Here is a 12,577-nt window from a genome sequence, read left to right on the forward strand (position 1 = left end):
CAGAAAGCTGAAAAATAATTTATTCCAGTAGATGGCAGAAATAAGAAAGTCATCCTGAAAATATACTTTGGTGTAATTCTGTTGGGACAGATATTCCCTCTGAACATGCTCTCCTACTGACTGCCTTGTCTTGTGACAGTTTTTAAACACTTTGCTGATTCTCATGTTGTGACCAGGCAGGAGTCATCTTCAAATTCACAGGTTCCAAGGAGAGAGCAATGTATTTCTCAGAAGAATAGCACCCTCTATCTCAGAAGAGTGCATAAACATTTTATGGAGTCAGCACAGTTTAAGTAGGCACATAATTCATCAAAATGTAAAAAAAGGCAACAGGAAAAAATACTGCATTGTAGAATAAGATATTCAAATATGGTGTGAATGTTTAAGGCAGCTGATGGCCAAAATAGGCAAGTCAAAGAAGGCGGTCTGGGTTTGGAGTTGATTTTGCATCTAGAGGAATTCTCTTCGTGACCTGCAAAACAAAGCCATTTGGGTAACTGATCCTTACGCTATCCTTAAGAAAGGGCAAAAGGTTCATAACATCAAGAAAAGTCAATCAGGCTAATAATTTAAAATATATAGGTGCTCAATAAATACTTGAAAGAAAAGTGGGCTCAAGTTGGCAGGCTTTACAGGGCTGCGACAAGAGGTCTGATTACCAAGGACATTGCTGAAATGAGGGTCACAAGGAACAGTTTGTGTCATGGAACGCAGGAAGTTGACTCAAGCTGATCCTATTGGAACCTAATGCGTTCACACTTTAAGAATCTGTATTTGCCCCTCCCCTCTTCCAGCTAACAAACACTGAAGATTGGAATTTTCACACATCAAACTAAGAGCAGTGGTCACATAAACTCCTTTATATAAAAGCCTGTTTTAAAGGACTTTATAAACAAAGCCACATATGCAGCTTCCAAAATTAAAAACCAATAAAGAGAATATAAAAATTAAATAAATAGTGGCTTTCCAAGGCAATTTCCACACAAAGCCTGAGTTGGCAGAAAAGAAAAGCTGGTTATGGGGAGCCTGCTTCTCCCTATGTCTCCCTCTGTCTCTCATGAATGAATAAATAAAATCATAGACAGACAGACAGGAAGGAGGGAAGGAGGGGGGCAAGGGAGGGAGGGAGGGAAGAAGGAAGGAAGGAAGGCAGGCAGGCAAGCTGGTTACAACACACATTTTGCCAAAATGTTGACGGTTAGGTGCAGGTGAGCAAGGGGCTAATTAAACTAGGAAAAGACAAGGTTACAGGCAGGCATGTCTGACAAGACTGAAGGTCATATAGCATGTAGGAGATTGAATGGGCCCTTAAGGTTTTCCAAATCAGTGAGCACAACCAGGAGAATCCACAGAAGTTCAAAATAAAAGAAAAAAATGGAAAGGAAGAAATGTGGTAAAATGATAGGCTTCCCAAGGCCTTGGGGTTCATGACACCCAGAAGTAAATACAAGGCTGCTGGTCTTTCTGGGGACAGCTGGGACAGTACAACCATCCTCAATATGGAAAGGACTAGACTGCTGGACCCACTAAAGCAGGACGCTGCAAACAAAATATATTCAATTCAAGATATAATCAGAGGACTGTTTTTACAATGTACTAGGAAAATAACCACATCGGGCCAGGGAGGGGCAATTACCAGAGCTACTGGTTTCTTGTGGCCTCACGGCCTCATAAAACCTTTAATCTAATGATCATTTCCTCTTCTCCTCCTTATGCCAGCAGAACAGTCCCATCTATACAGACCCAAGTTCCAGGCAGATGATAAATTTAACTTGAGAATATTAAAGCAGTTAATACAGATGTTTTTTGTGTTAATTTTTTTTAAATTTATTTATGAAAAACACACAGAGAGAGAGAGAGAGGCAGAGACACAGGCAGAGGGAGAAGCAGGCTCCATGCAGGGAGCCCGATATGGGACTCGATCCCAGGACTCCAGGATCACGCCCTGAGCCAAAGGCAGGCAGGCGCTCAACCACTGAGCCACTTAGGCGTCCCTGTGTTAATTTTTTACAAAGCACACAGGCTAGACCTCCTTGTTGTTTAGACCTTTTTGGACATGTGAATAACAAAAGGGAAAATAAGTCTTCACCTTTGGAAAACCACACAGAAATGAAATAATTTTCACGTAAGCTCAATGATACTAGTTTGAGATAAACGTGAGTGAGAATTATGTTAAATGGCATGGACTTGTGGTTTGATTCGGGAGTGAACTGAAGCAGCACATATTCTAATCATCTCTCTGACATGAAATAGCCATTGGGGGTGGGTGGAGAGGAACTCAACCAAAGGGTCCATGTTCTCATTTTTTGTAAAATAAGGAAATCACTAAGGCTACTTTCATATAAAACTGAGAATAAAGACAACATAAAAATATTAAGGGCAGAACCAGCAAATCTGTTCAGGGGAGGGTAAGTGAATATATTTTTTTAATCAAAGAATACATTTCATTTTTATCTATATTTTTTCATTTTACATAAATTCACAAAACAATTCCTCCTTTACGATTATGTGTAAGATACATGTTTATTGTAGATTAACTACAAGAGATATTTAAGCAAGCAGAAGGTATGTGTATTTAGTAAGTCAAGACAATGCAGAATATGAATGGCAAAAACTGGAGAGCTAACTACATAAAGGGACAGATGAAATCATTTTGATACCAAGTAGCCAGAAAGAAAGTACAAGGATTTGCAAGCCAGACACTCAAAGAGAAAATATCCAAGAGAGTTGAAAGAATGGGAGAATGGAGGCAAGAGAGTAGAGAGAACTCTGCAGAATAGTGTGTTTGCTAACATGCCTCCTAAATTAATGAATGTCATAGGGCAATGAGAGACAGGAAGGGCTAAGCAAAGTCCATTTTGTCCAGAACATGGAAATGGCAGAGCTGGAACCAATAGGTCGTGGAGGAAAGCAGTGGAAGAATGGCCGCAAAAAGTGATCCGAAGGCAACTGGGAAGGCCTTGACTGCCAACTTAGGGAGCTGGACATCACCGGCAGGTTAGTCATTATTATCTTTGGTGGCTCATGGGACTCTGGTGGCCACAAGTTACACGGCATTCCAAGGGGCATGTACCCACTGAACTCAAGGCCTTCAAGTTTAAAAAAAAAAAAAAAAACACAGGGCAGCCCCAGTGGTGCAGCAGTTTAGCACCACTTGCAGCCCGGGGTGTGATCCTGGAGACCCGGGATCGAGTCCCACGTTGGGATCCCTGCATGGAGCCTACTTCTCCCTCTGCCTTTGTCTCTGCCTCTCTCTCTCTCTAATGAATAAGTAAGTAAAATTTAACAAAACAAAACAAAACAGAAAACCCTATGGAGGACTACTAAAAGCTTCTGGGACAAGCAGCACTCTCAGGAAGTGCTGCATCAGGGAGACAAACAGGGTGGTGTTTTGTAGATATAGTGACTGTCAAGCAGGGGGACCTGATGAAGAGCCACTAGTGACTGTCAAGCAGGGGGACCTGATGAAGAGCCACTGTAAAAACTCAGAGCTGCAATGATCTGGGTCAGAAATTAGGGTGCCCAAAGGAGGAAGGGGGAGGAAGGGCACACATAAGAGCCATTAGCAGGATAAACTGGATCTGAGGCAGAGGAGAAAGGTGATAGAATAGGTTCTGACTCTAAGTGACAGCGAAATCTCTAACATCAGGAATTGAAACGGAGACTTGACAGTTTCAAGTGGCAGCAGCATATCCGGTCAGAGAGCAGAGTAAAAGATACACTTTTAAACCACAAAACACCTTGCATTGTTTAACTTTTCACAACTATGACTTAATTTCAATCTCTCAACAATCACAAACCTCTTCAGAGCCCATGGCCTTCCTTGAAATCCCCACTCAGTACCATGTACCTCATGAGCACTCAAATATTTTTGGAATGCGTAGAAAAACAGCTCCCCTGAGGCAGAGGCCTAATTACACTTTATTCCTTTCCTGTCCAGACTCTGTAATAAAAAACAATGTCTGCCCTTTAGGACTGCAGTAAGACATATAAATTTGTCTAAAATATTACAGGGGTGTGGTAAACCGACTAACTTATAGGATGCCGGGGCTGAAGCCAAATCTACTCCAAGGAGATTCCACATTAGCATCACACCCCCAAGGCTGGAGGAAAATGGGCCATGACCAAAGCAGCAATCTTGATGAGACAGTTCCGGAAGCATCTTAGGAATCCAGGAGAGGCAGAAAAGGCTGGCAGGGAGCAGACGTGGAGTGAGCTCTGTTCTTAGAAGTACCAGCAAGATTTCCAGCCAATAAACATAATGTGCTGTAACCCAGTCTATCATCAACATATGAAAGCATTGTGGCAATTAAATGATTAAAGTAGCAAAAGATCAGCTAGGTGTTTAACTGTGCTGTTGAAATCAAGTCAATCCCACCTATATAAAATTATTTTAAAGCTTTCATGACTACTCCTGATTTTCCTCTGCTGAATACCATGTCTGGCTTACACCTCCTACTTTCCAAATCTGGCCTCTAATCATGTATAAAATCAAAAGCTTTTCCTTACCAGATGAAGACAGGCCTAAATCTAGTTTCTATACTCCTTTATCATCGCATGGTTGTGTAAAAGCACAAAGGTCAAAAGGGAATTTAGCTCCATCTTTTGATTTATCACAAAGAAAAGTCTTGTCACAGGGGTTCTGTTTGCTCCCATGTTAGGCAGAGATTAGATCTCTTCATGTGATAACTGAAGTCCTATAGTTATGGTACTACCATAATCACTACCTCAAACACAGGATAAATGTGACAAGACATTTATAATTAGGGTCTTTTGGTTATGCCCTCCTGCTTCTTGGCATTTGTTTGTAAAGGAACCACCTTTACTGTAAGGGTTTCAAGCAGCCCTGGTTTGTGCCGTGGACCAGAGGGCCAACATAAGGAATTTGTCAATTAGGTTTGTGTGTGTGTGTGTGTGTGTGTGTGTGTGTGTGTTGTTTTTTTCTTTTTGTCAATTAGGTTAACATGAGATTGAAAATGGGCAAATGAAACCTTCAGATCCACACACTCTTTATTCTTTGGACCCAAAGGGCCCAATTCTCTTTTATTACAGGAGAAGGAGATGAGGCTCAGAGAAGTTAAGTGAAAGGCAATGCTGGAAGGAGATCCAACTGAGGCCTGAAGGTCTCTGCTTGAAACCCCAGTCAACATCCTGACCTAATACCCACTGTAGTTATATGGAAGGGTAACAGGAGAACTTGATGAAAAAAAAAAGGTAAAAAAAAAAAGTCTTAGAAATCACATAATACACACATATATATATTTTATCCCACTTTGGGCAAAGACAGAATTCTAAGGAAAAAAAAAATCTGACTACTTACCTATCAGACTGGCAAAAAATCGAGGCTGTGAGGAAACAGGCACTCTCATATATTGTTGGTGGAAATGTAAAAATAGTATATATAATCCCTATAGAGGGAATATAGTAACAGCTAGAAAAAGCATATATACCTTTAAACCAAATCCAATTTTCATGGAATCTAACCCAAAGGTCACCAGCAAAAATATAAAATGTCTCATATATAGGATGATATTGTGCCTTTATCAATAATAGCAAAAGACTAGAAACAACCCAAAAGTGCATCAATGGCTATAAAAAGAATGGAGGAAGAAGCAATCTCTAGGATATACTGTTCAGAGAAAAAAAAAATCAAGGTATGGAATAGTATAAATAATATGATATCTCTTCTGTAATAGCTATAGGTGGGGAATATATACACATATGTATATATACATACTTATATAGATTTGTATGTATTTGCTTATCTTGGCAAAATAAACACAGGAAGAATAGACTTCTCTGAATGTATCTTGTTTATCATTTTGACTTTGGAAATATGTTTTACATATTCAAAAAACAGTGGTAAATAAAAATCACTATGACTTGAACACATAATAAAATAATCTAATTATATATCAAACTGATAATGATGAGAGAAAATAATTATTTCAAGTGATCTCAGAAAACGATTTTTTTCTTTTGTTCTAAGGACAAATAAAGCAGCAAAGAAATCCTAAACTACATGCAATAAACTGAGTAGTTATACTGGTGTTATTTTGAAACTCTATGTATTGCAGGATAATGAAAATAAGTTAATTAAATTATTGTCTATAGGAGTCAAGATTTTCAGCATATGTGAATGATATTCAGGTATAAAATGAAAAGTTAAAAACCATGTAATGTTAAATTTGAATTAAAAGTACTAACATGGGGACACTGGGGTGGCTCAGTGGTTGAGTGTCTGCCTTTCGGCTCAGGGCATGATCCCGGATCTGGGGATAGAGTCCCGCACTGGGCTCCTTACCGGGAGCCTGTTTCTCCCTCTGCCTGTGTCTCTGCCTCTCTCTCTGAGTCTCTCATGAATGAATAAATAAAATCTTAAAAAAAAAAAAAAAAAAGTACTAACATGGACTCATGATTTTTCTTCTTAGAAGAACATACTTCCTGGCTCTGTCCACTGTAAAGGCTTAGAAGCAACAACACCCCAGCAGAAATGGATGCACCCAGCAATCAGATCTTGGTTTTTAAATCCATTTCCCACTGAAAGGAACCATGGCCAGTTGGCCTTGAGGACTGACTGGTGAACCAGGGATCCTCTCAGTGGGAAATTTCAAAAGCAATCTGAGGAACAGCAGATTCCAAGTCTGGGACAGAAAAAACACACAGAGAGGTCTGGGACATCTTGATGTTGCCAGTAAGTGAGGAAACTACCAGAGAATAATATCAAAAGGACATAGAAGCCAGTCTAGACAGGCTCCCATAAACCAAAGAAAGAACATCTGATCATAAAAAGGGTAATAACATGTAATTGATTAAAATTCAAGAGAGAAGAAAAGAAAACTTCTCTGGATACCCTGGAAGTAACTCAGGCACTAATATCTTGCCCTGAAGATTAAAAGAAAAAAAATTAAATATGTACAGTGCTTTTCCTATGTGATCTATATTTCAAGGTTACTAAATAACTCTAGAGGGTAAGTTCATCTTTATAAAAACATTTCATCTCATCAAATGTAGATGTAACGATGGAACTGGAAAATCACCGTTTTGTACTTTCTACTGAAATGTTTACTTCAGGCTAAGATCATAATGGATAAAATCCCCAGATAAAAGGCTGGCAGAGAACTCTGCAACTGGAGGGACCAGGCTGCTGTTATCTGAACCCACTGGTCATCATGGCATCACGAAAGACAAAAGAGTCATATACTGTGTGTCTCTTGATATGAGTTCACAGTATCACTTAAGAGATACCCTTGCCAAAAAGGCAGAACCAGAATCTAGGCAAGCTTCGAGTACAGACTTTCATTTTTCAAAATAACGGAGAAAGAGAAATGAAGTCAGGTTTTCTGACTCTCAGCCAGTGAATAAATCTTTCCACTATAACACTCCTTACCTCTCTGATCCCTTGAACCAAACAAAACCTAAAATTTTAACTCCAGTGTTCAAAGAGCACCCGACTTTCTCTCTCTAAAGCATTCAGAAATGCCCTTAATTTAAAAACTGTCGGCAACTTTAAGAATCCTGCAATATCCAGTATAAACAGTGGCGCTCCTGTATCTGAAAGACCGCATGCAAACTTTATTTAAATGACTGGGTAACAGCAGAACTTAAAGGAATCTTATGAATAAATCCTTTGGTAAAGTGAGTGGCCTAAGTTCCAAATTTATTTCTGCTCTTCAGATGTTTACTTTCAGCAGCCTGCCCTTGCCAAGTGTTAAAATGGCTGTAGTTTTCTAAGGAAAGGTCAAGGCAACCTCTAGCTGCCAGACTGACAGACAACACCAATGTGAAAGGTTGAGGGTATAATCACCTCAATGACTGAGCGCTGGAGAGCAGGTCTTCCTCCTCAAGGCCAATGATACTTGAGGTACCAGATGGTTTCATTTTTCAACTGTGGTCCAAAGAGAGGGTTGAGTTGGGCCAGAATTGCAATCAGCCAACTAAGAGAATGAATGGGGGAGGAAAAGCAACAATACAAAGTGTGAACTCATGTTGGAACAGGACCATTTTCAATCAGGGTGAAAATGGGTGCTTTAGTAACATTTAAATCCTTCCATACCCTTAAGTTCATAAAACACACGGTGCTAATGGGAGCGTATCTTATAACCCATGTTTCACAAAGCACACCCTGCTTTCGTTTCAATTCGTAGTGACAAAACAGTGACAAAGCAGTGACACTTCATCAGTTGTCTTTACTCTCATTATCTTAATTCCAAAGTATCCAAGATTTCCTGCATTCATGTGAATCTTTATCTCAGAATATCTTTACCTAATCTCAATTTAGCATCATCACAACTTTCAAGCTCAGGAAGAATGGGTGTTACTTTATCTTCTCCAAATGCTAAGGCCCACAACTGACAGGACACACCCATTTTTAATGGCAGAGCCAAGGTTAAATTTCAGCCCATCATCTTCCAATTAGGCTGTAACAGGTGAGTTCCCCTTCTCTAATCACCATCACTGCTAAAATATGTAACATATCTTTTGGCCTCAGTGGAGCTGAACCAAACAGGTATTTAATTCCCCTAGCTTACTTGAGAATCTAAGCAACAGTGCATTCCTCTGTACTATCCCCATGCTAATTGTGGAGGAAGTACAGTGGTGTTACATACTACCTCAAGGTTAGAAGTTAAAAAGCACACGGTCGAAATTGTCTTTTAAAATTTTCTTCTACAGCTTGCAAAGTTCTGAATAAATGGCTTTGTTTCTGATACAGCGATACATATATCCAGCAAAGTCTGAGAATCACTAAGCTTAAGACCAAAGCAAAGAACAAAAAAGAAGATAATACACAAATGTCTAGGTATTCAAACTATTCCATGTTTTACTTACTAAACAAATATTTAATGAGCACCTACTAGGTTCCAGCCCCAAGGATACAGAGGAGAAAATGAAATGTCACTACCTTCACAAAGCTTACATAACATAATGTCAGGCAAGAAATAAAGTAGGATGAAGGAATAGAGAATGATGGAGGTAGCCAGGGACGGCCTCTCTAAGGAAGTAACATTTGAGAGAGACCAGAATGAAGTAGAATATACACTGCTTTTCACTTTCCTATAATACATACAAAGTGATTAGAAAATCTCTCTCTCATTTTGCAGGGATAGGATATGGTAGACAAGCCCAGCCTCCACTGACTAATCTGGGAGAATGGATTTTAGTAACATAATCTGATGCAGCTAGCCTCTCTGCATGGAATAGAGGTTACTGCTTTCCAAGGAAAAGGAGAGAGATTGCTACAGGAGACTCCTCCTAAAATTTTAGCACTTTAAATTCCCGTGAGAGGGGAACTAGCCCAACTCAACCAGCCTGCTATTTGGGTCTACCCCTTTCCTTTCAGTTGCTGTCATTTTTAAAACTCTTCCAAAGGATCAAAAAGCCAATTCTGGGCAGCCCCGGTGGCGCAGCGGTTTAGCGCTGCCTGCAGCCCAGGGTGTGATCCTGGAGACCCTGGATCGAATCCCGCGTCAGGCTCTCTGCACAAAGCCTGCTTCTCCCTCTGCCTGTGTCTCTGCCTCTCATTCTCTCTCTGTGTCTCTGCCTCTCATTCTCTGTGTCTCTATGAATGGATAAATAAAATCTTTTTTTTTTTTTTGATAAATAAAATCTTAAAAAAAAAAAAAGCCAATTCTGATCACCAACAAGACCAGACTGCTGGAGAATCTGCCAGCACTGCACCCGAAGCTCACACCTACCTACCGAAACAAATGTACCCGCCCTGCCACCCCACCCCACTGAAGGTGGTTTTGTGACAGGAAACATGATACCTGAGGAAATCAGGCCAAAACAGATACCCCAGGCTGACTCACTTTATACAAAAGCTAATTCAGATGAGATGCTCTGATCTGTCCTTAGAATGAGAGAGTATTAAACAACAAACAAAATACCAAGACTTGTAGTTGAGGTCACATCTATCTGTCGCTGCAAAACAAAGAAAGGATAGCACAGGCAGCCACACTGAAAAGCTCTGTGACTGCAGTGAACATTAATGGTGCAGAGCTAAGAGTCATGGAAAATTCCACTCAGACCCAGGACTTCCCCAAACCCAGCAGGCAATAGAGGCTGACTGTAAAAACAGTCGTTCATCCTTTCGTAAAAGACTGAAATCACTGGCCAATGCTTAGAAGGATAGATAAAAAAAATATGCTAGTACCGAAACTGGTCTGGCTCTTTTTTCATTAAAAATGTATGGAGCATAAAATAAAAGCACAATCTCCCAGCACTTTGTATGACGTTGTATCAGTGCTTCTCAATCCTGGCTGCACGTTATCATCATCTAGGGAGCTTTAAAAAATACGGATGCTCTACTTCATATACAATCGTTCTTTTAATTCTCCCACAACACAGTTAAGGAGACCGAGGCAGAGAGGCTAAATGGTTTGCCTGGGGTCCCAATACTAATGAGGTGGTAGTATTTCCTGAACCAGAAATCAGGTTAGACTAACGTCCCCCTTACAAAAGTTATCTTCTGAAATATTTTTTTAATGAACATTTCAGAAGACATCCATCTAACTAAATCTAATCTCTCTGGAAGTTAAGGAAATAAAGAATCCGTCTGGTGACTGTTAATGAAGTCCATCACAAGCCTTTGTTACCTGAGGTAAAGAAAAAATATCCTAAGTCAAGAACGAAGTCCACTTTGCTTGTTCAGATCAGGATTCAGAAACTCCCTAAAATTTAATTTTATATACTACTCTTAATGTTTCAAATCAAGTAAAACATCTCACTTAAAACAAACCAAAAAACCAAACGAAACCAACAGACTACCGTTCAAGAAATTCCTTGGGAAAAAGCCCACATCAGTTCACTTGAGATTTCATGGAGGAATTTCCCCCTCTAACCAGATGAGCTCTGCGCCTGCCCTTCTGACTACTGCCTGACTTAAAATTTCCCTTTAAAGCTGATAAACACAGTGGAAAACTGAAGGAGAAAAAAAATCCACTCAGAATTGATGGAAGTGGGTGGAGGAAGAGATCATATTCCAATGAATCTATTACTTCATGTGTCCAAGAAGAGAACTAAGGGTACCCTTTACACTTGCCCAAACTGTTCCACATGTCTCCATAACCTGAAGGCCAGCCTGATAACCATCTGAAATTATTCAAACTACTGAGGCAGCTATGGTGTGGTAATGTTTCAGAGAACTACAAGGTTGGAATGGACAAGAGATCAAGTCCATGTTCCTCACTTTAATGAAGAAGAAACTAAGTGCTAGGAAGCTTAATACCCTACAGAGAATCAGTGATAAAGTTGGAAGAGGAATCCACTGGACTCATCCAGTGGGCCTGATGAGTCCCATTACATCAGGCTGCTTCCATAGCACCTTAAGGGCAAAACAAATCAAGCAGCCCTGGAGCTCCTAATTAATTCCACAACCATTTACGAATGCCATGCTCCATGTCAGGTTCTGAGGATGCAAAGAGAAACTGGTGAAGGGGCCAACCCTTGAGGGCCTTATGAGCTTGTGAGACACCAAGCGAGGTTAGCAGCAAAGTGTGCTTTAAATAACATACGCATGGGAGCTTTCATTCTACAAACACTCCCTGCCCACTTATCATGAGCTCAGCTCTTGGTTATTTGAATCCTCCAAGCACAAAATACGCCCTCCCCACAAAAAAGGCTGTATCTAGATCTCTCAAATATTGCTTTTTTTTTTTTTTATATGAGAACAGGGAACAAAGGAATGGTTACTTCTTGGTGACGCACAGATCAAGTGGCTGTTTGGCTTCCTGTTGGAAGGGTAAGTACACCTAGGACTTCTTTTTTTATCCACTGTCCCTCCAGTGAGGGCCACAATAGGAGTGATCTCTATCAGTGGGTTCCTGAAGAAAGCAGAGATGTAGGGGAGCAACTTGGCTTATTTATACTGAGATGACCTCTGTCATATTCCCTTATCTCAATCAAATGACACAAATTCTTTCAAAGGCAGCAATGTTATTAGAACTACAAAATATGGCCTTCACCAATGGATGAATGGATGAATAAAGAGATTTTATGTATATATATCTTTATGTATATATATTCCAACAATATTGGAATAATTATTATTAATATTTAATACTAATAATTATTATTAATTCCAATAATATTGGGATATTATTCAGTCATAAAAAAGAATGAGAGCTTGCCAGTTGTGAATGGACCTCGAGTTCATTATGCTAAGTGAAATGAGTCAGGGAAAGATAAATGCTATATGATCTCTCTTATAAGTTTTATACATAAAAAAACAAGCTCATAGACAACAGAGAACAGACTGGTGGTTGCCAGAGGCAGGGTGTAGGTGATGGAAGAGATGGACAAATTGTGTGTTTTTGTTTTAGTTTAAATAATCTGAATTTTAAAAACGAAAGCTTTTATTACTGTAGAGAGGAAGTAAAAAAATATCAGATTCAGTATTAGGCAAGATTGGATTTCATATCCAGCTACACCAAGTATTAGTGGAGTGACTCCAGGAAAGTGACCCCTTACAAACTAAGGGGCAGTTTCCCCTTTTGTAAAATGAAGATAATAACCTCGGTCTTAAGAAGTTATGAATTAAACAGATAATACATGAAAGTGCTCTGTGTAGTAGCTGACA

The 12,577-nt window shown here is 39.7% G+C and overlaps 1 protein-coding gene across 1 annotated transcript in view; it reads right to left on the reverse strand.

Annotated features, from left to right (window-relative positions):
- The window catches only part of ATP6V0E1 (ATPase H+ transporting V0 subunit e1), a 31,937-nt gene continuing 19,360 nt past the window's right edge, over positions 1-12,577 (reverse strand). The window contains 2 exon segments of the mRNA NM_001003128.1: positions 1-472; positions 7,808-7,937. Of these exon segments, the coding sequence (NP_001003128.1) occupies positions 7,844-7,937 (94 nt within the window). The 3' untranslated portion in view covers positions 1-472; positions 7,808-7,843.

Source organism: Canis lupus, chromosome 4 (genome assembly GCF_011100685.1).
Source record: "Canis lupus familiaris isolate Mischka breed German Shepherd chromosome 4, alternate assembly UU_Cfam_GSD_1.0, whole genome shotgun sequence".
Taxonomy (NCBI): domain Eukaryota; kingdom Metazoa; phylum Chordata; class Mammalia; order Carnivora; family Canidae; genus Canis; species Canis lupus.